Source organism: Xenopus laevis, chromosome 1L (genome assembly GCF_017654675.1).
Source record: "Xenopus laevis strain J_2021 chromosome 1L, Xenopus_laevis_v10.1, whole genome shotgun sequence".
NCBI lineage: Eukaryota > Metazoa > Chordata > Amphibia > Anura > Pipidae > Xenopus > Xenopus laevis.
In genome coordinates, this window is record NC_054371.1 from 212,780,401 (window position 1) to 212,807,640 (window position 27,240).

At 38.5% G+C, this 27,240-nt stretch overlaps 1 protein-coding gene across 4 annotated transcripts in view; it reads right to left on the reverse strand.

The window, feature by feature from the left end:
* The window catches only part of ghr.L (growth hormone receptor L homeolog), a 274,427-nt gene that overhangs the window by 230,555 nt on the left and 16,632 nt on the right, over positions 1-27,240 (reverse strand). For all 4 annotated transcript variants that reach the window (XM_041570520.1, XM_041570548.1, XM_018235631.2 and 1 more), the window contains 1 exon segment: positions 7,534-7,609. In XM_041570520.1, the coding sequence (XP_041426454.1) occupies positions 7,534-7,573 (40 nt within the window). In that variant the 5' untranslated portion in view covers positions 7,574-7,609.

Sequence of the window (27,240 nt, forward strand, 5' to 3'; positions counted from 1 at the left end):
TTTTTTTACATTATCCCTTAAAGGGTGGTTCACCTTTAAGTTAACACTTACTATGTTGTAGAATTTCCAATTCCCAACAATTTTGCATTTAAGCTGGCCATAGATGTTGAGATTTTTAAAAGATCAGATCCTGATCGTGAGACCACGATTATCTCGGAACCATCGTACGAATTTACCATAAACTAAAAAGACCAATTTGCCAGGAAAACAAAGGGGAGCTGCCTGCTTGGCCCTGCAAACATAGATAGATTGCACTGGGACCGACAAAGATTTTTTGACGTGGCCGATCAATTTCCTGACAGATGTCGGCCGAAAAAATCGTAAGATGTTCGATCGTTCGAATCCCACTAACCGCATGATAATTTCGAATGATTGGTTAGACTTCCCTAAAATCGGTTGTTCGGCAAGAGAAATCTTTGCGTCTATGGGGACCTTTAGTCTTCTTTACTTATTATTAATAGTTTTTGAGTTATTTGCCTGCCTCTATCAGTCCCTCTCCTATTCATATTTTAGTCTCTCATTCAAACTGCCTAGTTGATAGGGAATATAAAACTCTAGCAACCAGTTAGCTGATGGAATACAAAACTGTAGAGCAGCTGAACAAAGTCTAAATAACTGAAAAACCATAAAAGATTAAAAAAAAATGAAGTCTAATGCAAATAGACTCTCAGACTCCCACCTATTAATTATAGAAGATGGAGATATTGCTGCCAGCACATTAAACACATTTGTGCATTTAAATTGCAATTTTTTCCACCTTGTTACTGAGCAAAGGTCTAAATAGATCCCACAAGAGATGAAGAAAAAAACATTTTAAATAAGACAAGACAATAGAAAAAGGGAAAGCAAAAAATAAAACTGGATAAATTGGGTATTTATAACTCTGCCCACAGCCTTGCTCTTCATTGAGTGAATAAAAGCTGCACGCTGAGAATCACCGACAGAATGAAAATAAAAAACCACAGAAATAATAATAACAAATGCGTACACACACACACACACACGTTGCATTAATATATAAATATCCAGCCAGAGGAACTTGGAGCAAAGTATAGATGATTTATAATAATATCTGGTTCAGTCAGGCTTGGCATCCTACTCCGCCTGCTTCCGGGAATTTAGCTGTAATAATTATAAAGTATTTCTTATGGACTGAGACCCCCTTCATTTCTGCCTCCATTTCTTTACTTTTTTGCCCTCTAATCCACCCTAACTCTTACCTTCCTCCCTGGAGTATAGGAGAAAGCTATAATAACAGCTCAGTCTATAATTGTAAGTTGGGTTAAAGGGGATCTATGGTCGAAATCTATAATCTTTTGTAGGCTTTGGGGAATGATTATAATGCTATTTGTAATTGCAATGCATTTTTTTATTTTACCGGTTTTGATGCTCTAATAGCCGTTACCTTGCCTGTCAAAGTATTCCCCCACAATCCGCTCAGTTCCATACCTCCCAACATTTTGGAAATAAAAAGAGGGGCATGTGTAGCCATACCCATTTTACAAAGTTTGGCATGTTATGAAAGTTTGAACATAATTCTGTATTTTTTTTCAATAATTACAATTTTGCTAAGGAAGGTGAATTGCCCTTTTAAGCTGGGACCTGTTATCTTATATTGTTACAATTACTTATTTGCTTATCTCAAAAGTATCTTATCTGAAGCCGTGGCTGTTTTGGGCTCTCTACCAAAAGCCAATTAAGTTAGAAACTATGTTTCTTTTTCTGGCTGTTCAGTGCAGAAAAAATGGAACTTTCCAGTACAAACGAGGGACTGCGGGTTGAGCTATCAAAAGAGGGACTGTCCCTATAAAAACGGGACAATTGGAAGGTCTGTCTCTTCTGCCTGACCCGCCCACCCACCAATAAAAAAACAGTAGTGATCTCCTTGCGATCGCTGTAATTCTAGGACGCGCATACATAGGCTGGTAATGAGGCGCGCACAATTGACCTGGCATACTGTTTTTTCATTGGTGGGTGGCGTGGGCGGGTCAGAGAAAAGAGAGCAGAAGCCGCTGGCCGTGAAGGTTTTCTGCACAAGTTAACTGAGCAGATTGTGGGCAAGGTAACGGCTATTAGAGCATCAAAACCGGTAAAATAAAAATTGCAATTACAAATAGCATCATAATCATTCCCCAAAGCCTAGGAATCGTTATAGATTTCGACCATAGATCCCCTTTAAATCGATAAACAGCCCCTGTATATGCACCTCAAACTGCAGCCATCGGGGACATAAACTGACAGCTGGTCTATCCCAGGCAGGCTCACTCGCTGCTCTCATACATGACAGCTCATCATCCAGCTGCAGGAGAAATGATGTTACCTCTATAGCAGCTGTCAGGGGGACTCCACAAGGCTATTAACGCAGCCCCAAGTGTATTGCTCGTTATGCATTTAGATCGAGAGGAATGACAGAACAACTGTAAAACCAGCAAGTTTATGTTTTGTAATCTAATGTTCCATAGATGAGCTGTACTCCTCTAGAACCAGTGTCTGCCCAGTGCAGCTTAGCAATGACCCTATGACTGTTTTTTTCAGGAGCCAATTAACTTGCTTGTATGTTTTTGGAGCAAGGGAGAAAAAAAGGAAACCCACAAAATGCAATTACAACATAGCAACTTCCCTGGCTGGAACTGAACCTAGATTTTTTTTTTACCTTAAACTACTTGTTACTAGGGATGTAGCGAACCGCCGATAATGTGTTCGCCGTTCGCGAACACCGGCAAAAAATGCGAACAGTTCGCGAACAGTTCGCGAACAGTTCGCGAACTTCGAACATCCGAAAATCGTTCGATTCGAACGATCGAAGGATTTTAATCGTTCGATCGAACGATTTTCGTTCGAATCGAACGAAAATCGTTCGATTTTAGTGACCGAATGGTCGAACGATTTTGACGCGAACGCCTATTGGCGAACGTCGCGCGACGTTCGCGAACTTGCGGCGGACGCGAACAGCCGATGTTCGCGCGAACAAGTTCGCCGCAGAACAGTCCGCGACATCCCTACTTGTTACCTGCTGCACTTTAGGACTTGATTCCATTGTGCCACTGTGTAAATTATGTTCACACCCAAAGATTTATTGGGCACCAGTCCTCAAGTGCAACTTGTATTAATAGTAAGCCTAGGCTAGAGGCAAATTAATGTCTGTACGGTTTGCATACTCCTTATCTGCCAATAATTCCTCTAGTTTTAAGATGTTGTACCGTGTTAGCCATTGAAAAATTGCAGAAAAAGTAAAGTTTGGTGATACCTTTTTATTGGTTAACTGAATAAGTAACAATTGCAAGCTTTCGGAGGTATTTGGCCTGACAAAGGGGCCTGTGTGCTCCGAAAGCTTGCAATTATTACTTATTCAGTTAGCCAATCAAAGGTATCACCAAACTTTTCTGCAATAATTCCCCTACTGACACCAAGGGCAGATTTATCAAAGGTCGAGGTGAATTTTCGAATTTCGAGCTATTTTTTGTGTACTTTGACTAGCGAATAGTCCAAATTCGATTCGAATTTGAAAAATATTTGAAAATTCAAATATTGAAATTTATCATATACTGTCTCTTTAAAAATTCGACCTCGACCATTCGCCATTTAAAAACCTGCCCAATTGCTGTTTTAGCCTATGGGGGACCTCCTAGAACCTATCTGGAGTCAATTGGTGGACTCTGAAAAATCAAAGTTTTTTTGGGGAAAAACTTCAAAAAGAATTCGTTCGAATGTGCTATTCCTTAGATTCGTATGATTTGAATTCGGCAGAATACAGACCTATTTGATCGAAAACTGACCTAAATGGTCTTTTTCAATTCGAATTTCGAAGTTTTTTTAATTCGAAATTCGACCCTTGATAAATAAGCCCCTAATTTGCGATAGATTTTGGTTGAACACTGTTGGACAGCTGCAAAAGGTATGGTATTCTGGGAAACCAGATGGCCTTCAGCCCAATAAGTAATGTTTAACACACAAAAGTGAGTCTATTCAACAGTGTTACTAACAGAGAACAGAGTATATCAATCAGTAGTCAAGACCTCTGGTTAAGGTTTCTCCAAATCTAATTAGGTAACTGTATAATTTTATTCTCCTGAAATAATGGGATTTTTCTTTCTTTCTTTTCTTTTTATTTGTCTTTACATCCACTGGTTTAGTTAATATTTTTATTTTTCTATATTTTACTATTGTTGTTATTAATCTTTGAAAATGTAATGCCACTGTACTTTCTTTTTGCAGCACATTCTCTAAGTCTGCTAATGTATGCTGTCATATTAATGTTTCTTGTTTACGTAAAATCAAATAAAAATATATTTAAAATGCAAGACCTCTGGTGTTATTTAAAGGAAGCAAACGCCACATAAAAACCCTCCTTTTGTTAAAGGAGAAGGAAAGTCATCTTACACTTTGGGGTGCCAAATGTTAGGCACCCCCAAATGATTATATTGACTTATCTGAAACCCAGGGCCGGTGCTTCTATCGGCAGAAAACTGCACTGTGGTTCTTCCATCGAGCACCCCAGAACGATACTCTTCCGGCTTCTTCTTTCTTCAAATTTCCCGGGGCAAACGCATGCGCAATAGAATGAAATAGCCAACTTTTTAGTTAAAGTTTGGCTTTTCGTTCTATTGAGCATGCACAGCCGTGCGGAGAAAGGGGAAACGGAAGAGGATCGCTCGCTGGTATAACCCCGGGCTGGTGCAGTTTTCTGCTGATAGGAGCATCAGCCCGGAGTTTCAGGTAAGTCAATACAATCACATGGGGGTGTCTAACATTTGGCACCCCCAAGTGCACAAAGGCTTTCCTTCTCCTTTAAAGGGGGTAATTCCCCTTTAAGTTAACCTATAGTATGTTATAGAATGGCTAATTCTAAGCAGCTTTTCAATTGGCCTTTCTTTTTTTTAGTTTTGAATTACTTGCCTTCTTCGTCTGACTCTTTCCAGATTTCGAATGTAAAAAACAAATGCTCTGTAAGGCTACAAATGCATTGTTATTGCTGCCTTTTATTACTAATCTATCTATTCAGGCCTCGTCTATTCATATTCCAGTCTTATTCAAAATCAATGTGTGGTTGCTAGAGTAATTTGGACCCTATCAACCAGATTGCTGAAATTGCAAACTCGAGAGCTTCTGATTAAAAAGCTAAACAACACCAAAACCACGAAAAAATAAAAAAAAATAAAAAAAGTTAAAACCGAGTATAAATTTTCCCAGAATATCATTGTCTGCATCCAATTAAAAGTTAATTTTAAGGTGAACAATCCCTTTGTTTCCGACCCACTTAGTTACATGACATGCTGATTTAAAAAGTTCATAAGCTATTGCTCTATGAAGCTGAGCAAGTAGACTCCAATTTAGGTGGAAGAGAAAGTACATACTGCAGTGGGTGCGAGACTTTTTCAGTTTAAAGGATAAGTAAACCTTTAAAATAAGTGAATGTAAAATGAATGAGGGTGCTATTCTAAGAACTTTTGCATTTTACATTCATTATTTATTTTTCATTAATTCCGAGATATTAAGGGATACATGTACTGTTAATATGAATTAATTTTGTAACAACAGCTCCATCTGCTGGTCAGTTTCCAACCAGTCTGACCACCAAGTAGTCAAGTAGTTCTGCTTAGGAAAAAAATAGAAACCTTTCTCAAATCTTTCCTAAGCAGAAGAACATCAGAGCAGCCTCTTTCTTTCTCCTTTACTTATCCTTTAAGCTTTGAGATCCAACCTTTGGTCAGAGGCCACCTTAGCTTATAAACAGTATCCAGCTATACAAAAACATTGGTGTTAACAGCCATAGATTGAAGAAAATAATAAAAAGTTTGGGAACCACTGACATACTACATTCACTTATCTGTTTACTATTACAAGTAGAATATGTAGGAGAATTTCATATCTGAGAATTGTTTGTTCTTGGGACGTGAATGAGGGTTGAATCTAATAAGAATCTAGGATATTTTTTTAATGACCTTTAATATATTTTAGAATTGAAACACACACATATATTTATATACAGTACTATTTTGTGTAACAACAATAAATCATGGGTACATTCTCCTTACTATTTTATTAAGTGTACAATGGACTACAGTACTCGTGCGCTGTCCTCAGGGTGTTCTAAACCAGGCCAGGAAGAAAACATCAAGCCAAACAATGTAAACAATGTAAATATTTCCTTGTGGCCGCACATAAATAGCTAACTCATATGGAGAATAAACAGCCAAGGAGGAACAAACATTATCAGAAGATCTAAATGACAAGATCTTGAGTAACAATCTGGCCTGGAAAGGAAACAACGGAGTAGAATCTCTTCACTGACGTGATTTTTATGGTTTTATTACTAAATTACATTGTGTAGAAAAACAAAATTCAACCCTTTAAAATGTTATTATTTAATCAATACATTTAATTAATTTTTTTGCAATATTGGTGTGTATGTAGCAGTTTCCAGTCACTGTTCCTGATCCTGTGCTTTCAGATAGAGGCCACACTGCACAATGCAACTGCTTTCAGATAAGCTGTTGTTTCTCAGATTCAATCTTAAGTCATGTCTCCTTCTGCCAAATGTGGCTAATGGTCTGTTCACCTTTTGATAAATGTCCCTAAATCCAAGGACCCCTAGGCAAAGATCAGATTCAACTACCAGTCTATAAAACAACATCAGAGTTGAGTGGGCTTATACTGCTGCTGAGATGCACTGGTCCCAACAGACTGCACCAAGCAGCCTGAAAAATAACGCGACTAATAAATAAACACTTTTTCTTCTTGTAGATATTACAGAACAATACAATGGGGGTCCTAACTTTAATGCTGCTCAACTTGCAACCATCAGGTTCAGCTACTCTACAAGTTTTTTTAGTGAGTGATTAAAGGGGCGATTCACCTTTAAGTTAACTTTCAGTATGTCATCGAATGGCTAATTCTAAGCAACTTTTCAGTTAGCCTTCTTTTCTTCTTTTTTATAGTTTTTGAATTATTTCCTTCTTCTGCAGACTTTTTTCGGCTTTCAAATGGCGATCACTGCCCCCCATCTCAAAATCCAAATGCTCTGTAAGGCTACAAATGTATTTTTATTGCTGCTTTTTATTACTTATCTTTCAGGCCTCTCCTATATATATTCCAATCTCTGTATTCAAACTAGTGCATGGTTGTTAGGGCAATTTGGTCCCTAGCAGCCAGATTGCTGTAACAAAAACTGAAAGCTGCTGAATAAAAAGTTAAATAACTCAAAAACCACAAATAATAAAAAAATTAAAACCAATTGTCTCAAATAGCACTCGCTACATCATACTAAAAGTTTGTTTAAAGCTGATTTAAAGTTAATTTAAAGCTGAGCAGCGCCTGTAAAATGAAGTCTCAGAAATTGTTTTTGCTCTTATAAACCAGATATTCTAAGCAAAGTTACCATAAAGAACATAAAATAATTCCTACACTGGGATTTCCCTGGCAAATGTTCAAACATAGACACCAGCCTATAGTGAATAAGTAACAGACTCTACAACGAATGGTGTTTATTTCTGTGCTCTGCTATATATTGTAAGGAAGAAAATGAGTACATACTGTAGCGGGGTTCACTGTTATCGAAGCTTGCTGCTGTCATTTATGTATCGTCTCCAGCCCGATCAATGAAAAAGTTCTGTAAGATATGATTAGAAATACTCGGGTTATGCATTTAATACCAATAAACCGCAAGTAACCAATACAGAACCAGAAAGACGACATTTGTTGTTTACAGCAAAAAACAAAAATAAACAGAACATAACTTGGATAAACCATAAACATTGCTGATACCTGCTCCTTTATGCATAATTGTGACCGACCTCAATGAAAAATAAACGTTATGCCCATTGACATGAATGAGATGAAACCTGTCTCCAAAATACCTTCTCTAGTCAAAACACAGATAGAGAAGAGATACCACGATAAGCATTTTTATGCTTGTGGCACACCATTCATTTTATCCTTCAGATATATAATGTTTCCTGTCCCGGATCTTTTTCAGCAGCAGCATAATTTCCTTGTGTTCAGGCTATGGGGTTTTTTTACTTGAACTCTGTAAAAGTTCTCACCTAATGACTCACTTGCTGCAACAGAGACATTGTCAATGCAATTTGGGCTCTTGAGAGAAACATTGATTGCCTCAGGTGAACACAGGTTTTGTTAAGGAAATGCAAAGACTATACTCCAGCCAGAGGGCTTTCCGATCTGAAATGAATGGGGATTGAATTGTAATGACTATAGTAACAGTGATGTATCAGAAGTTGGTTTTAGATGTCCTAGAGCCATCACGCACATGGTGTTTAGCAGCACCCATAACTCAAAGGGTTGCCGGGGCTTTGTCTCCCACTGACCATGGCTGGAGAGTGTTTTTATTTAATATTTGCCAGACTAAATCTACATTATTTGCTTCCCATTCTTGTAAATTGGAAGAGACCTACTACTTCTCTTAAACCTGAATTGCAAAACACTGATAGGGTCGGACTGGGCTGGCAAGACATTGGGATAAAAACCTGGTGAGCCTCGGCCCAGCCTATGCAGACCCGTTCCCTGGCAAAGACTCCAAGCACTGCTACCTGACCTCCCACCCTGGCCCGATTGAGCCACAAGAGGAGAACAAGGTAAGCAGGGGGAGGTGTGGCAATAAGTTTGCCAAAGAGCAGTAACCAATCAGCAGGTAGCATTTACTGGTCACCTGTTTAAAGGCAAATGCCTTATTGGTTGTTATGGGTTCCTGGGCTTTAGTGTCCAATTTTGACGCTGGCTTTAAAGTCAATGGGCGTCCGAATAGTGTTGATGCACAACGGTTATGACGTGAGCAAATTTTTCGACGCGCGTCCAAAAATTTTAGACGTGGGCGAATTTATTCGCCGGTGTCGAAACGCGGAAATTGCATCGCAAATTCGCGCCTGCCGAGTTTATTTGACATTTGGTGTTAAAGTCAATGGGCGTCCAAATAGTGTTGATGCGCAATGGTTTTGACGTGAGCAAATTTTCCGACGCGGGCGAATTTTCACTGGAGTTTCGCGAATTTATTCGCCGATGTCCAAACGCGGAAATTCGTTGCGAATTCACGCCTGCCGAGTTTATTTGACCATCACTACTAGCGATCTGAATGTTAATCAGCATGTAAGCAAAATGATTGAAGGCAACTGCAATGTAGCAGACGGGGTAGATCAAGTTCGTAGAAAAACCTGGAACATGACAATTTTAACAAATTCATAAAATAAAAGTTAATATCCTACAGATTTATCAGTCTGCTGCCTAGTACTGCCCTTAACTCAGCATTTCAACTTTTTCCCTTATAACCTGAAAAAATGCAATCAAACCTTGTCAAAGAATCTTAAGTGGATACAATACCCAAATCTATTAAAGGGATTGTTCACTTTAAGTATGATGTAGAGCAGGGGTGTCCAACCTGTGGCCCGAGGGACGCATGCGGCCCAAGATGGATATAAATGCGGCCAAGCTTGACACGCTCAGTCACTGAGGGAACATCATAATAATGCAATAATAAGTCTTTTTCCAATGTGGCCCAGGGAAGCCAAAAGCTCGGACACCACTGATGTAGCGAGTGATATTCTAAGACAATTTGCAATTGGTTTTCTTTCTTTTTTTATTATTTGTGATTTTTGAATTATTTAACTTTTCATTCAGCAGCTCTCCAGTTTGCAATTTCAACAATCTGGTTGCTAGGATCCCAACTACCCTAGCAACCATGCATTTATATGAATACAAGACTGAAATATGAATAGAAGAGGCCTGAATAGAAAGATAATAATTAGCAACAATAACAATACATTTGTAGCTTTACAGAGCATTTTAAAGCTGGAAAGAGAAGAAAAAAGCAAATAACGATAAGAAAAATAAACAATGAGCCGTCATTAGTTTTTTTTTATAGTTTTTTAAATTATTTGCCTTTTTCTTAATTGAAAAGTTACTTAGAATTAGCCATTCTATAAATAAAAAAGAACTTAAAGGTAAACCACCTGTTTAATGTATAAAATCTGTACCTGTAGCATTTATATTTTATTGAAGACACCAGTGCTGAAGTTAAGGCCATTGGCCTTCGTTGGTGTCACAGGTGATTCCTTTTATGTGCAAGTGTTGTGTTACGAAAGGCATCTTTTAACTAACAGGTATGAATGTCCTTGCTGAGGGCAATGTTGAGGGCTGACTGACATTGGAAGGCACCTTATTTACTGTACTTCTCTTCACAGCGGCGTTTGAAATGTACTGTAAATGTGAAGAATTTCTTTCACTTCATAAAGACATTGTTGGATTTAAATGGATATCTTTGGTTCCTATGAAAGTGCAGAGCTGGGGTATCCTGCAGGTTTCCTAGTATTTCATTCTGAGCTGGATTTTATCAAAAGCACTGGCCTATCGAATTGATCGAGTCAATAAGCCAACACAATAGTTCTGCATAAACCAAGTATTTTTCTTTATCTGAGACTTTAAAAAGCAATGAAAATTGCTTTCCATTGAATGCAGTTTCCTGGAAAAGCAGACGATCCACCCTGATTCTAATCTAGAATAGTAAATTGTTATACAGGTATGGCTTCTGTTACCCAGAAACCTGCTATCCAGAAAGCTCTAAATTATGGGAAGCCCATCTACCATAGGGGCAAATTCACTAACCTCTGAAAATTTGCCAGCGACAGCTTCGCTCACAGCACAACACTTCGCCAGGCGTAGATTCGCCAGGACAACGCTAATTCACTAAAATTCGAAGTTGCGTCCAGGGCACTGAATGCTGAGAAAGTTCTGCAAGCATTACAGCTGCAATATAAGCAAAGTTGCGCTAGCGTTGCCTAATGTACATACGGGAAGTTAAAGTTGAATGGACGTATATGTTGCAGCAAATACATTACATTACACAAGCCCGGGAAACCAAAATAAAATAAAGTTGTTATATTGCCCTACACATGAGCCCAGTGTATAGTTTATGTGCCATATGTTAGGAAATGTAGGGGGGAAGCCAGTTACCCCAAAAAAATTTGACGCTCTTTTTCAGCCTATCACCCTGAAAAAGGAAAAGACGCTAGCATTTTTTTGGATGTAAATACTATAAAATTGTATTATATATTATAGGAGTCTATCTCCTTCGCTAGCAAAGTTACGCCAGCGACCGTTACGCTGGCGAATTTTCGCCCGCATTAGTCACTTCGCCCTCTAGACTTCATTTTATCCATAAAATCCACAAAATGATTTCCTTTTTCGCTCTAATAATAAAACAGTACCTGGTACTTAATCCAAGCTAAGATATTATTACTTTTTATTGGTTTATTTAATGTTTAAATGATTTTTTAGTTTACAAAGTATGGAGATCCAAATTTCAGGAAAAATCCATTATCTGGAAAACCTGAGCATTCTGGATAACAGGTCTCATGTCTGTAATAAATATGCGAATTCATGATACAACTGCAACAGTGATATGGACTGATCAAAATCAATTGATCATAAATCAGATGATATATATACTGTATATATACATATTATGGAAATGTATTCTACATACATGGTAAGGAATAATCACAGGTCTTTGTGACGCCATTGTAAGTGTATTATTAAGTATTAAAAAGTATTTTTAGAGAACAGTGGCTCCCTTATGTAAGCCAGAGCCAGTACTTCATAGATGCTATGTAAAACAATTCAATAGGAAAATAATTCTATATTCATTTCTTAATATTTCTAAATATCAGCAAATCTGATGCAAAATAAAATACAGAGGCAGAGGGTGCTTTTCAAAGTATTGAGAAGTAATTCACAATCTATAAACGTGACCATCTTAACTGCAGCGTACAGTACTTCTATTATTCGTTTCAAAATAACTGAGCCCAATGGGTAATATATTTGAAACAACAAATTTAAAAAAGGGAAGTTTTAAGATAATAGTACTTCTTATATTCCCTACTCGGCATTAGTTAGTTATGCATTTGTGAACAGCAGCTGCGTAACTAGATATTACCGGGACCCATAGCAAATTCATTTTAGGGCCCCCAACATATTCAAAGGTTATCCTATTTTACCAATATATATTGAAATTGCTCATTAATTCGGGACTTATGGGGCCTCCTATATCTCCTGGGCTCACCTGCAGGGTCTGCTTCCTCTGTAGTTACGCCCCAGTTGAACAGGGCCACGTTGATTAGCTTCATGTTTTTATACCTGTTGTACTTCCCTCGATGACAGCTTAGCGACTTTACACCATAAAGTGGGTCGTAAACATGCTAGGCTAGTTTCCATTTAATGAGGAGAAAAGCAGCTTGATTTTGAATTAACTAATTATTTGAAACTGCGGCAAATTGGTGTGTTTTAGGGGACCTGTGGGGAATAGCATGAAATATAGCCCAGAGCTCTATAGTAAGTCACTTCCTAATGAAGACAAATTGCCCTTCCCTTGGCAGTGTCACAGACTCTATTCCATGTGGTGTGTCTGTCTTATTGGAGAGAACGGTGGCTTTTTTTATGCAGTTATCTCCCGCATGACGCACTTCTACCAGCACCTTCACAACACGCCAAAAGCATTCTTCAAAGGAGGCAACAGACAATTAGTAGCTTTCTCAGTCTGTGTGATCTGAAACCCTAATGAGAGTTTAGAACAAACGCCGTTGGGAAACAGCTTAAAGCGTTAATGGCCGGGTATTAGTTTAATCACACTCCCTGCCAACGGAGCCATTCCAGCTAATGACAATGTTCCAGTTCTGAAAGGTTCTTATTAAACTTAAGTTACCTAAATAGATTAATGGTGTCTGAATACAATTCCCCAGTTGCAGGAAGGTGCTTGTTGCTTGCAGACTTGTGTCGAGTCGGCAAAGTGCTTGAGCTATCCACATACACAACAACAATTATCTTCGGTGTAAAGTTGTCGGCACATGGAGCACTTTGGCCACGGCTGTCTTTTGTGGCAGTCAATTCACCTGTCAACACTCGCTACTGGCAACAAGTGGACAGGAACGTTTTGACCACCGATGACTGCTCCTGTTTCCATGAGACGGCAACAGCAGGCAAAATGCTAAAAATGCCTAATAGCCATGAAACTGGTGCAATAATGCAAAGGAAATGACATGAACTTAATTATCTTTAACTGAGAAATAAACAAAAATGAAAATAATTTTTTTCTTAGTGCAAACCATTTTTAATTTCCATCCACCTATTTCTGAATTTCCTTGTTTGTTTTCATTTTTCTTTTTTTAAAAAAAGAAATCTCATTAGGTTTTTTATTTTTTTTAAGTTCAAGTTCAAAAGTTTGTAAATTGTGCAGAATACAACGTACACAGCAAAATTAAATTCTTACTTGAATGCCTTCTTCACAGACTAGACACGTGGAGGCTTGGTTTGCCACCTGTCCGGTTTTGATCCGGACAGCCTGATATTTTGAAGGGCTACCTGGGTCAAAACTGCAAAATCTGTGTCACCGGCCCTGCCCGGTCTCCACTGGGCTAAAAGGTGGCAACCCTAGTGGAGGCCCATTTATCATAGGTCGAAATTTTGCAGTATTTGTAACCATGATCAAATTCTATTTCTCTAAAACCACAAATACCATGAAAGTTATTAAAAGATCTGAATATAAAAAGCACCAATTAAAAAAAAATGCTTAACGATCTGAAAAAAGATCTAAGATCTCTAAAAACCACTAAAAAATTTTGTATTTTGTACAATTACTAGCAAAAAAAATCCTTAAACTTTTAAATTCTGAATGTTTAAAAAAAAAAAAAAGGTCCCGCAGGATCAGCACAGATCCCATTGACTCTTATGGGACCTCAACTGCTTTTACATGACAACGTTTTTCGTGGTTTTTATAAATAATAAAGCTCACATTTTTTGATTTTTAAAAATACTACATATGTTTGCTACGTATCCTTCTTTTATGGACCTCTCCAATTCATCATCAAATCTAGGATTTAAAAAAAAAAAACTTCCTGGTCACTATGGTAATTGGAATCCAGGCAACAAGACAGCAGTTCCAAACTGTAGTTAAGTATAACAAGTAAAATAACTCAAAAACTACAATGAAAAAAAAAAAAAACAAAGCAAACAACAAATTATGTTAGAAGTCTAGAAGTTTATCTGAAGGCGAATGGTTCCTTCAAAGGAATCTAAAGGCCTGTAATAGGGGGTATGGGGATTTGTACTAATAGTGCCCTAGGATAGACAGTTCTGCTTTGTTTAGATAATGATGCAGCACAAGGTCTGTTTTGTTTTGGGTCTGGTCACCACTACATAAGTCATTACTAATTTCCATGTCAATCAAGAATGATGCACTGTAATTACTGGAGAACAGGCAATAACTCAAGAATTCTATTGGGACATCCATAACTGGTTATGCATATATTTTACATTATGCTTCCTAAAAAATGCCTAGAACAATACATTAAAGAAGGCGTTTGCTTCGATGATCTGCACAATGTCATGAAGAATAAAGAAGCAGTCTTGGTTGCTTAGAGCCTCCAAGTCCAGACCAACTATAAATAGTGGGGCAGGACTGGTTCTGTCTGTTTTTGTTTTCAAACAAATCATGTTGCCCAGAGGCTTTCATTCAACGACAGTCTCCTGTTTCTGCCACAAGCTTTATGTTGGAGTTAGCTCTGAGGTTTGACTGGGCCATTTGAGGACAATCAGTCTCCGAGCCAATCCACTGTTGTCGATTGATTTGTGTATTGGATCTACGTCCTGACGAAAAGGGTAATCCCACCTTGTCGAAAGTCTTTGGCAGACTGGAAATGGTTCTCTTCCAGGGTCCATGTGAACATTCCACCATCAGTAATTAACCCCCAGCACTATAAATAATCCCAAAATATAAACTTCCAGCAGTGATTTACAATAGCAGTGGGTACGGTGGCTTAGCAATTTTATGTGCATAAAACTGGTCCGATACATGACTGATATAGAGAATAGAGCAAAGAAAACGCCTTCATCGTTTTGTATGGGTTTCCAGCAACAGCAGGATTTTGGACTTGAATTAAACAGCACTTTTGTTTTATTTAAAGGGGACCCCTCACCCAAAAAAAATATTCAAAATCCAATTTTATCACATTAGTCAAGCAAAATGAACTTTATTTACACTGTATAAATTATTTTAATCATGTTTCTGTCAGTCTGGGAACTCATAATTATAGCAAGCAGACAGGAGCCATTTTGTGGACACTGTTATTAAGACAAGCCTTGTATCATCTCAGAATCTTGTTTGTGCACCAGAATGGGGGACCTGATGTCCATCCCCATGCCCTGGTTACACAATTAAATGGTGAAGAGAACTGGGGGAATGTGGGGAGAGCAGTGACATCTAGGAAGTGCTGAATGGAAAGTGAAAGTAATTGCTTGTCCCGCCTCTATGACTAATGCATAGAGGAGGGGCAGACAATATTTGATTGACAGCTGAGATGTTTAAATGAGCTTACAACAGATATGAATGCTTTAATATTAAATAGAAATTGGATTTCATGTTTAATTTGAAAAGGACTTTTATTATACAGATTTTTGTGTCTGGGTGACAGGTCCACTTTAAGCCAAATATCATACTTTTTTTCTCAAAAGTCCACACAACTTTATCCAGCTTTTATTCAGTGTCGTCTTTATTAAAACTGAAGTCGTTTCTGCCTTCAATAAACGTAAGGGTTGGATAATATTGACAATGATTTTCCCCAATATCATTCAAAGGCCAATGTATTTATTTTATTCTTGACCCAAACGTGACTACCTATAAATTTACTTAATCCACAAAATTAACTAAAATGTGACATGTCTCATTCAGTCTTGGTGGGAAGGAACAGCTTAAATTGTAAATTAATGGAGAGGCAAATGGGCCATAGCATATTCAAAGATCGTACAATCGTTTATCACATGCTCTTTATGTCTCAATTTGTATAAGCTTCAGTTCTTTCAGTTTTTCAAAATTCTGCCAGTTTTTATTTTAATTTAATTTAGATAAAGGAAGCCCTTTATCTCCTCTGGGAAACTGTCTGTTCACACTTCAGTAAACTTAACATGGAGAGGTAGATTTATAAATCTGTGAATTTGAAATTTCTCTAAAGTTTTCTTTCACAATCACAATTTCCCCCCTTGATTGGAAAAATTAGATTTGAAAAACTCAATTCCTTTTTTACAAATTTGACTTGAAAAATAAACTAGCTTCACAATACTTCTACTGATTAACAGAAAAGTATGGCAGGTTTGCGAGAAAAAAAACTAACCGAAAAAAGGAGAGATTAATTTTACTTCAGTTTTCTTAAATCAAGGGAAAACAATGTTTTTTTAATTTTTAATAAATATGCCCTTGCAAGTATTATGATTTTCAGTAATGTCCGCATACTGTATCTTTTTTTGGTGTGGGGGGGCAATAGATGTGACAGCAGAAAGCAAATACTTGTTCAAATTCATGCTCTTTTTTTAAAAAAATTTAGTTTAGAGAGTTTCTAGATTATATCACAAATATAGGACTATTAATAACTCAGTTTGTCAAGAGAATTGTTCACTTTCCCAGACATGTATGGTCTCTTCTGCTAGCATGTTTTGTAAGTTAAATCATTTATTTAATCTTTTGAACTCTGGTTTCCAAATCTGTTCTTTTGAAACTGTATATGTTTTTGGCCTGGTTTCCTCTGGGAGGAGGGGTCATAATTCTGCTTTAAAGGGCGCTGGTAAGGCCCCATCTAGAATATGCTGTGTAGTTTTGGTCTCCTGAGCTGAAATGGGATATTATTGTATTAGAAAGGGTCCAAAGAAGGGCAGCTAAGCTGGTAAAGGGTATTGAAGAAAGTAAAGGATATCATCAAGAATGACTGACCAAGTTGGGGTTGTTTACGCTGGAGAAGAAGAATATGATAAGTATAAATATATAAGTGAATCATATAATAATCTCTCGAATACTTTATTTACCAGTAAATCCTTTCAGCAGACAAGAGGGCACCCATTCCGATTAGAAGAAAGGAGGTTCCTTCAAAATATTCAGAAGGGGTTTGTTACAGTGAGAGCTGTGAAGATGTGGAATTCTCTCCCTGAATCAGTCGTACAGGCTGATACATTAGATAGCCTCAAGATAGGGATAGGATGGCTTGTTAGCAAATGAAGAAATACAGTTTTATTGAAAATAGCTCATATAATACAAGTTGATCTAAAGACTGGACCGATTGCCATCTTGGATTCAGGACGGAATTTTTCCACTCTGAGGCAAATTGGAGAGGCTTCAGAAGAGTTTTTTTTTTTTTTTTGCCTTCCTCTCGATCAACTAGCAGTTGAGCAGTTAGCAAGTAGTCAAGGAAGTTGTCAGGAGAAAGAAAGAGGCTGCTCTGATGTTCTTCTGCTTAGGGACAAAAATTAGAAACCTTTCTCAAATCTTTCCTAAGCAGAAGAACATCAGGGCAGCCTCTTTCTTTCTCCTGACAACTTCCTTGACTACTTGCTGGTCAGACTGGTCAGAAAATGACCAGCAGGTGGAGCTGTTGTAACAAAATTCATAAAAGAAATAAATGTACATTCATCATAAATAAATAATGAATGTACATTGCAAAAGTGTTTAGAATAGCACCCTCATCAATTTTACATTCACTTATTTTAAAGGTTTACTTATCCTCTAAAGGCCTATGCTTAATGTGAAGATTCCAGTTCCAAATACAATGTACAGTATACATTGTTCTTCTGCTTCAACCTATACGGCATATGCAACTCCAGAATGGTATGGTGGCTGAGTGGTTAGAATTGCTGCCTTGCACCTCTGGGGTCGGGCAAGGAGTTTGTACATAGAGAAGGAAGCCAATCAAAAGATCACCCAAGGAGGATGTAGTCAACAGACACAAAGGTTAAAAATACCTTTCTTTTCCCAACAGAGCAATCTGCTTTTTCTTGAATCAATATTCTTGGAAGCCTTTACCAGTTAAGAATGCATCCATCGGGGTCTTGCAGAAACAGTGTTTTTACATATAAAGCACACAGGGGTTCATCCCATTTGCACATGTCCTGTTGTGCCCATATCATATTCTCTACTAATACATCAAGGCCCCATTCCTTTGCTGGTGCTTAAATCCTCTTTCCTGCCCCCAATCAGAAAATCCTTCTTCTGAATTTTATTAAATCTAGCCCTTACTGTACTCCTTCAAGTGTTTTGAATTAGCACATGGATCAGAATGATACTATTTTACTTAGTATGGCTGTATTCTATCTTACAAGCCCCATGTCTCATGTTTCACCTTTTCATCTTTTAGAGAGTTAATCATCAGAACAGACAAGGCTCCTAAATCACTATGTGAGAGCTCCAACCACAAATTACTGAGAAGGAATGTTCATAGTGTTACCAGGACTGTTTGTGATTCCATTAAAGACTAAAACATTCTCTTGTGCCCAACTGTTTTACTAACTCTGTAATTGTTTACTTACATGCCATGGGCCAAAATCAAAGGGGCAGTTCAACTTAAAAATGACTTTTAGTAAAATATAGGCAATAGCTCACCTTCTACCTCAGCTATTCCTTATTAATTGTGCCAGCTTAGGGTGCTTTCAAGAAGAGTTCCAGCCATGCCTTTCTTCATATCTGTTCCCAGGTATCCCATTCTGATCCAACCCTCTCCTTGCCCACATTAACACCCACCTCCCCCATGCACACACAATAAACCAGCCCATTTTTCTTTGAAGGGGTAGTTCACCTTTAAATTAACTTTAAGTATGATGTAAAGAGTGATATGCTGATACAATCTGCAATTGGTTTTCATGCTTTATTATTTGTGTTTTTTGAGTTATTTAAGGGATCCTGTCATGGGAAAACATGTTTTTTTCAAAATGCATCAGTTGGGGCAGCTGGGAAATTGGGGCAGCTGGGAAATTGGGGCAGTTGGGAAATTGACAATATGTCTAGCCCCATGTCAGATTTCAAAATTGAATATAAAAAAAATCTGTTTGCTCTTTTGAGAAATGGATTTCAGTGCAAAATTCTGCTGGAGCAGCACTATTAACTGATTCATTTTGAAAAAAAAATTTTTTTCCCATGACAGTATCCCTTTAGCTTTTTATACGGCAGCTTTCCAGTGTGCAATTTTGCTAATCTGGTTGCTAGGGTCTAAATTAAAATTAAAAAATTTAAAATGAAGGTCAATTTGCTTAGAATTAGTTGCTTAGAAATAGCCATTCTATAACATACTAAAAGGTACCTGAAAGGTGAACCCTTTAAGCAAAGAGGTTCCCCACTGCTGGCCTTTTTCTATCATACTGATTGCCCCCCTTTCATTGCGTCCCCCCCACTTTCTGTGCCCAATGCCCACCCCTAGTTTCGTCCCTGCCTTACGCCACCCTGCATGGGCTCATTTAATGTATGGTGATTTCTCAGACTTCGCTTTACATTGGAGGAAGAACAATAATACCCCATGCTAGTGCACTTGTAAAGAAGAGGCATGCCAGCTCAGGGTAAAAGTTAACCACTGGCAATGATTTTGACTTTACTTCTCCTTCAATCCCAATGCTAGCCTTCCATTCAAACCACAGCCTAGTTGTTAGAGTGCATGGGACCCCAGCAATCAGGTAATATCTACAGAACAAAAAGCAATCACATCAACTGGTCAGATATTTGAGGCTTAATCAGTGGTAGGCTGAGGATACAGAAAACAAGGGTTATACCCCTTTATTATTAGCCAGTGAGATGGAAAAGGGGTTGGTAGAAATCATAAAAAAATTTCTTTTTGTTTGGGTATAATCGACTTCATCTACTTTACAAGCTCTTGTGGTACAGCAGCCATGCCAGAGAAGGTTCTTTTTTCCCTAAGCTACCCAGTACTGTTATTTTGGTCTCAGTTTCATGGCTTCACTCCACTGAATGCAAAGGAATTAGCAGAGAGTGTGCCTGATAGCCAATACACTCAATAGGCTCATGCAAAACCACCAGTACAATGGAAAGGGTTGGCCAAACAGTAGAAGCCAATATCAGATTTGAGAGCTATAGGGAGTTCATGGATAGACAACCTGTGACATGGGGACGTTTTATGTTTAAAGGGGTGGTTCAACTTTAAGTTAACTTTTAGTATGTTATAGAATGGCCAATTCTAAGCAACTTGTCAATTTTGTCTTCATTGTTTATTTTCTATAGTTTGGTAATTATTTGCCTTTTTCTTCAGACTCTTTCCAGCTTTCGAATGGGCGTCGCTGACCCCATCTAAAAAAACAAATGCTCTGTAAAGCTACATATTTATTGTTATTTGCTACTTTTTATTTATCATCTTTCTAGTAAGGTCCTATCCTATTCAGGGCCGGATTTACATAGCGGGTGCCCCTAGGCCCGCTGCCGTTCATCACTCCTGTTCCCCCCCTTCGTTTCTACATTTGCACAAATTTTCATCTTCAGGTCGGGAGCACTGGGGATAGGCGCATGGGGAGTTTAAAAAACAATTGTATCTCATGATCAGCCCCAAAACTTCCAAACCAATATGGGTGTGGTTGGGCTTCATGCCGCCCCCTAAAATCCTGCCGCCCTAGGCCCGGGGCCCTTGATGGCCTTTCCACAAATCCAGGCCTGATCCTATTCATATTCCAGTCTCTTATTCAAATCAATAAATGGTTGCTAGGGGAATCTGGACTCTATTTACCAGATTGCTTAAAATGCAAATTGAAGAGCTGCTGAATAAAAAGCTAAATAACGCAAAAACCATAAATAATTAAAAATGAAAACCAATTGCAAATTGTCTCAGAATATCACCCTCTACATCATACTAAAAGTTAACTCAAAGGTGAAAAACCCATTGCCCTTTAAGCTCCTCAACTCATTTTTAAAAAAAGTTTTTCCCACAAAATCTCAAGAACATTGAGACAGGAGACCATCATACAAGGCATGAAACCAGCAGAACGTACTGCTCCAGTGAGCAACATCGATCTAAACCTCTGAAAATCAGTTACAAACGTACACACCTAGAAAATTACAATAGGAATACCTAAAAAAGCAGGGAACTTTCCTACAATCCACTGGCAGTATCCAAGATGGACCCCATTAAACAATCTACTTGTTGTTTGGACTAGTTGTAATTGGTGGGAATTGTAATGTGTCCAACCCTTAGTGATATTATTATTACATTCCATCTTGGCAAATTATGGAAACATTTGTAAATGTTTAAGTTCAGTAAAAGCTTCAATTATGTGAATAGGACAAATTTGTGCTTCAGTTTTTACCTTCAAATAGTTAATTAAATCAAATGTTGTAAATTATAGGAGCAATTTAACAAATTAAGAGCTCCCTTGGCAGAATACCCTATGCCAATATGTTTTACTCAAAATAAATCGTTTATTTACCCTTTAATCTCACTGACATCAGTTTACTCTCACACTAATATATCACACATATATTGGAATCTATGCGCAATAAGGGTTATAAACAAGATAAACACACGGGCAATACCAATAAAGGACGATGGAACCGTTTCTTCCTGGGGGGATGCAAGTACCTGCATATACAGCCATACACAGAAATGTCGGGCGCCATATTAATACACATAATTACTGAAAGGATTAAGTCTTTAAAATAGTTCTTTATATCAGTCATGTTTTTTTTATATTTTTGCAACACAAAGGTTAACAACTTAAAGGACCAGTAACATCAAAAAATAAAATTGTTTTAAAGTAATAAAAATATAAAGTAGTGTTGCCCTGCACTGATAAAACTGTTAGGTTTGCTTCAGAAACACTACTATAGTTTATATAAATAATCTGCTGTGTAGCAATGGGGGCAGCCATTCAAAGGAGAAAAAGCTCAGTTTACACAGCAGATAAGCTCTGTAGAACATAATAGTGTTATCTGTTATCCATTATTTATCTTGTGCCATATAGCCTTTTTTCAATTGCTGCCATTGCTACTCAGCAGCTTGTTTATATGAACTATAGTAGTGTTTCTGAAGCAAACAACATTTTTATTAGTACAAGGCAACTGTACATGATATTTTCATTACTTTAGAGCACTTTCATTTTTTGGTGTTACTGTTCCTTTAAGGGCAATATTTTCAGGAAGAAAAAGCCATTTAACGGAAATATTATTGAAACTGATGGCTGATGGATTTGACAAAATCTAACAGGGCATTATGAGAAAGTTCCTTCCTGCAAATAGATGTTTCACCCCTTAAAGACATATAATTCTGTCTAGAAAGAAGAAGGTGAATGTGTCTGATCCAATAGAGAAGCAGTTGAACGCTTTCTGAAATTGACCTATTAAAGAATGAAACCTTCTACCCTGAGGTTTTAACTGGTCATCAACCCCCCACAGAGCCTCCTGCTAGAACCTGCACCACATTGCTCCCAGGGCTCCCCTTAATAATAATATAATAATAACTACAGAGCTGCACAGTAGGGATGGTGGCCACCACCTTTGGCCAAATCAGATGTGGCTTCTGCACCCGGACAGCAATTGCCAGCTGGAAGTCAATCATGTTCCTGGTCGGTGGCTGCCAACCCCACAACCCAGCAGTTTCAATACTGGTAGAGGGGGAAAAAAGGACTATTCAGGACAGGCACTGAAGCAGTTTGGACGGGTCTAGATGGGACGGGATAAGTTAAAAACATAGGGAGGGGGGGGGGTCAGTTCTACTTTTGAGCTGGTTTGATAATAAGGTTGCCACTGTGCCCAGCCTTTCAATTTTTTGATATTTCTGACCTATGAATAACATGAGACATAATATGCAACGGCCAGTTCTCTAACACTAGTGTCAGTTCTCTAACACTCCCTGTCACGAAAAAGGTGGGTAAATAGGAAGAAAAGATCAAACTTCTGGGAGTTCTTTTGGATACCCCAATTTGAATGTTCATAAATCTTGGAAATGATGTTAACAGCTGAACTGCTTTAACATATAAATGGTTGAAGCCTGAGGGACACACATGATGGGTAAGTTGGATTTATCATATCAATATTGTGTGACTATGTCCAGTGGCGGATTAATGATATGTAAGGACCTTAGGCTACGCTTTCCACAGGGCCCCCCTTCTAGACAACTCCCACTCCTGCCTTGACTGCCTTCTATATTCTCCCAGTCCCAGGTGCACCCCAGACTGGGAGAATATAGACGGCAGGCAAGGCAGGTATATGCAACCAGATGTGTGTAGATCCAGTGTAGAATTTAACAGCTCAACCCGCAGTCCCGGATTTTTACCAAAATGTCCCGACTTTCTCTTTTATCTCCTGCACTAAACAACCAGAAAAAGATACAAAGTTTCTAAAACGTAATTGGCTTTTGGCAGAGAGCCCAGCGTGCGTGGCAGGTGCACTAAGATACTTTTGTAACAATTTAAGATAAGCAGAGAAACAATTGTAACAATTTAAGATAAGCAGGTCTCTTGGGGGAACTGAGACTTACAGCTTAAAGGGCAATTCACCTTCTGTAATAACACATAACAACCACAGAAATGTGTTCAAACATAACCTGCCAGAGTTTGTAAAATGAACATGTAATTAGGGAGTGTGGCCACAAAAATCTTTTTTTTCCATCTTTCTGTTTCCAAAATGTCGGGAGGTATGTACCCCCATAGTGCCTTAGGCTACTTAAAAATGCCTCCCCTTTAAACAAAGCAGGGATTATTTTTCCATATATTGCGATATCTTTAAATTGGCCAATTTTGAGATTGGACATCTGGTTGCTAAGGCTGGCTCACGCCAGCAACGCAGAAGTACAGAAGTCAAAATGAAAGGTAAAAAGGATAGGGCCTCAAGAGTAAGAAAAATAAGCAATAAAAATCACAAATAAGAATATACATGTAGTTGGGCTGAGTAATTATCTCAAGCAAACATATGCAAGCCATTAGCTGTCTGCAGAACAGGCCCCTGTATGAGCCTTCAAAACAACACAGAGAGAGTTCAGCCACAACAAAGCCCCCGCCTCTCTTAAAGGGAACAGCAATTAAAGATATTTTAGAACAGAGACTGTTTCATTGAGTCATCCTTTATTGTATTTATACTTTAACTGAGCCATTCCCTGTACTCGATATAAATCATAAGACTCAATGTTATTCTTACACAAGAGAAGTGCGGCCAATGAATTTAGCTAAGGCATTGCTCGGTGCTACACCCTCCTGCTAAGAAAACATGCTATTCACATGCACAACACAATGAGGCCGTCAGTCCTACATACATCACGGTGCTGATGTGTTTCCTGCGAACAGAGTTGATGAAATATGTTCTTCAGAGTGAGTTAGGAAATGCTTCTCATATTCTAACGCAAGGGCTGCAGGAAGAGTTTACTCAAACAAACCCAACCACGTGCAGCTATGCGGGCAGAATTCCAATACTTTTCTTGTTTTTCTCCCTCTCTGTTTATATCCACTGATTCTGAGGAATCCAGAAAGACCTTGGGCCAAAGGGAAGATCATTTGGCTTGTGTCTGAAGAAAGGAACATGGCATGTGCTGATGCACAGCATACCCCACACATTCTTCACATAAAGTCAATAACAAAATTGTTCATTTGGATGTATAAACACGAGGGTGGGTAGGGCTTGCTCTAGGCTTAAGCTAGCCACACACTGCAGGTCACCACCCACACATTGATGGGGTCAACAATCAGATCAAACACAGGGGCCTACAGGTCCATCAGATGATGACGACATTAACACACTGGTGTGGTCCTCCTCAGATGACTAAACCAGATCTGCCCCCTAGATACCTGGACAATTTTCAGCCAGATATTGGTCAGACAGGCCAGTCGGTGGGCCCCATACATGGGCCAATAACCTGACAACTAGGTCCAGAATTAGATATTAGTAGACCAGTAAGAGTTGACTGCTAAATGGTTTCTATGAGTTACTTGATAAAGCAGTGAGCTTTGCATATTATGTTGAGGTCCCTTGGAGTTGATAGCTGACCAGATGTGCAAATCCAGTTCTTTTTAAAACTAAACGTACAGAATTACAGATGTGTAGCATCCATAAATTCTTAGCACTTCTAGAAGAGATTTATAGGAACATCCAGCATTGGACTGGGGGCTGCTGCCTGAGGGGCCCCCACCCCACAACACTTCCCCTCCAGCCCCCACCATGTGTTCCTTTTTCATTTCACAACCGTGATCGGGTTCAGGGATGTGGGTCTGCTGCTATACATTCAGGCAAGGAGCGGGTCTGGGCCCACAAGGTTTTTTCTCGTTGTCCCGCCAGCCCAGTCCGACCCTGGGGAAATTCATAAACAGTTTTAAAGCAACCCTAACTAGAGTCCTGCATCTGATCAAGTACCCACAGATACCTGAGGAATACCCAACAAGCGGGAGGGCTGCAATCATGAACTGCCAATTAGTGATGAGCGAAATCTGTTGCCAAAAAATTTGCGTAACTGCGGAAAAATTCGCAAAAGGGCAAAAAATTCACAAACACACATTGAAATCAATGGATGTCAACGTTTTTTTACGTGTAACAATTTGTTAAAATTCTCACTCCAAATGCATTAAAGTCAATGGCCGTTTTTTCTTGCGGCAACCTTTTTTGTCTCGCCGACTTTTTTGTCCAATTGGATTAAAGTCAGTGGGTGTTTTTCTTATGGCGACTTTTTTGTGCAAATGCATTAAAGTCAATGGGGCGTTTTTTTCTTACGCAACTTTTTTGTCTCTGTGACATTTTTGTCTTGGCAACTTTTTTGTCGCCACGAATCCATGGGTGGCAAAAAAATTTGCTCATAACTATTGCCAATATTACCATATTGCGGGCGGTTTTCAGACCATCACTATTTATTTTGGGCAGGTGTCCAATGCAGTGATCCCCTGTTCTGTGTGGCACATACTCACAGACTATAAATTCATCTTGGGCTTCTGGCCAGGGTCTAAGGTTTGCCTGCAATTCACCTGCTTATCTAAGGGGATGCAGAAACCCAAATAAGATAAGAACCTTGGTCCCCTTGGCTACACCCTTCCTCTGTAAACTTGTTTGGAAACAAAACCCAATCCGTCGGCCTCTAACACTCGCCCCTAGAAACAAGTTTTTATATTAAACCTCTTTATCTACTGTACAAAGGAAAAAGAAAACAAGCAGCGTAAGTACTAAATAATGCACTTTACACACAGTCATGTTATATATTTCTACCAGATGCTCAGCACACCAGTTCTCACTCAGCAGGGAGGTTCAGCAGATGTTCCAGACTTCTCTATTATCATTCTGTGGAATGTACAGATTTTCACTTATCAGTTTTAAGAAAACAACGCTCTTGTGAAAATCTAGTAAAATTCCGCATAGTACAAGCATGGGATCTGTTATCCAGAATGCTTTGGGCCTGGGGTTTTCCAGATAAGGGATACTTCTGCTATTTGAATCGCCATACTTTAGTGTAATAAAAAATCATTCAAAAATGAAAAACTCAATAGAAATGTTTTGCTTCCAATAAGGATATGTTATATATTAGTTGGGATCAAGTACAATGTACTGTTTTATTATTACAGAATTATTAAAATTCTGATTTATTTGAGAAGGGAGATGGCCCTTCCATAATTTGGAGTTTTCTGGATCCCAGTGGATCCCATTCCTGTACTCTTCACAAAAAATCCAAGGGTGCAACGAGTTTTAAAAATAAAATTAAAATACTAATTTGTCACCCTCTGCCATTAATAATGACCCAAAGCATTTACTGATCCAAATCTATTTCACTGTTATAATTCTTCCACCACTATATTGTTAAAGGGGCTGTAGAGCTAATTATAAAACTTTGCAAAATGAAATCAAATGTAATTATGATATGCATTAAATGTACATTTTATGTACATTTAATGACAGGGACAGGGATACATTTAATGACAGCAATAGTGATGGGCGAATAAATTTGGCAGGTGTGAATTTCCGTGTTTCACCACTAGCGAAATAAAAAAACATTGTAGTGCGTCAAAATTATTCGGACTCCCATTGACTTAATGCATTTGGTCAAAATAGGTGCACGTATAACAATTGTCGCGGGCGTCGAATTTTTCCCCGTTTCGCGAATTATTTAGGCAAAGCAAAACGGGACAAATTCGACCATCACTAGACAGGGATATTCTGAGCAATGCTGTTATCATTCACTCCCTGTGTAAGATACCAATGATCTATTGAAAGGTAGAACTGTCTATTGGAACACTGGCATAGCATCTTATGGTACTTGGTACTTATGGGGCAATGCCTCAACCACTGTAGATTACACGACTTGTTCCCCTCTGTGTCTGTAAGTTGCCTAGTCACTTAAATTGTAAGCTCTACAGAACAGAGATCTTCTTCCTCTTGTGGATGTTCCTATAAGTCTCTTCTAGAAGCTCTTAGGGGCAGTCTGGATTCCCAGTTTTACAACATACAGTAAAAGTTTCCTGAAAGTCAGG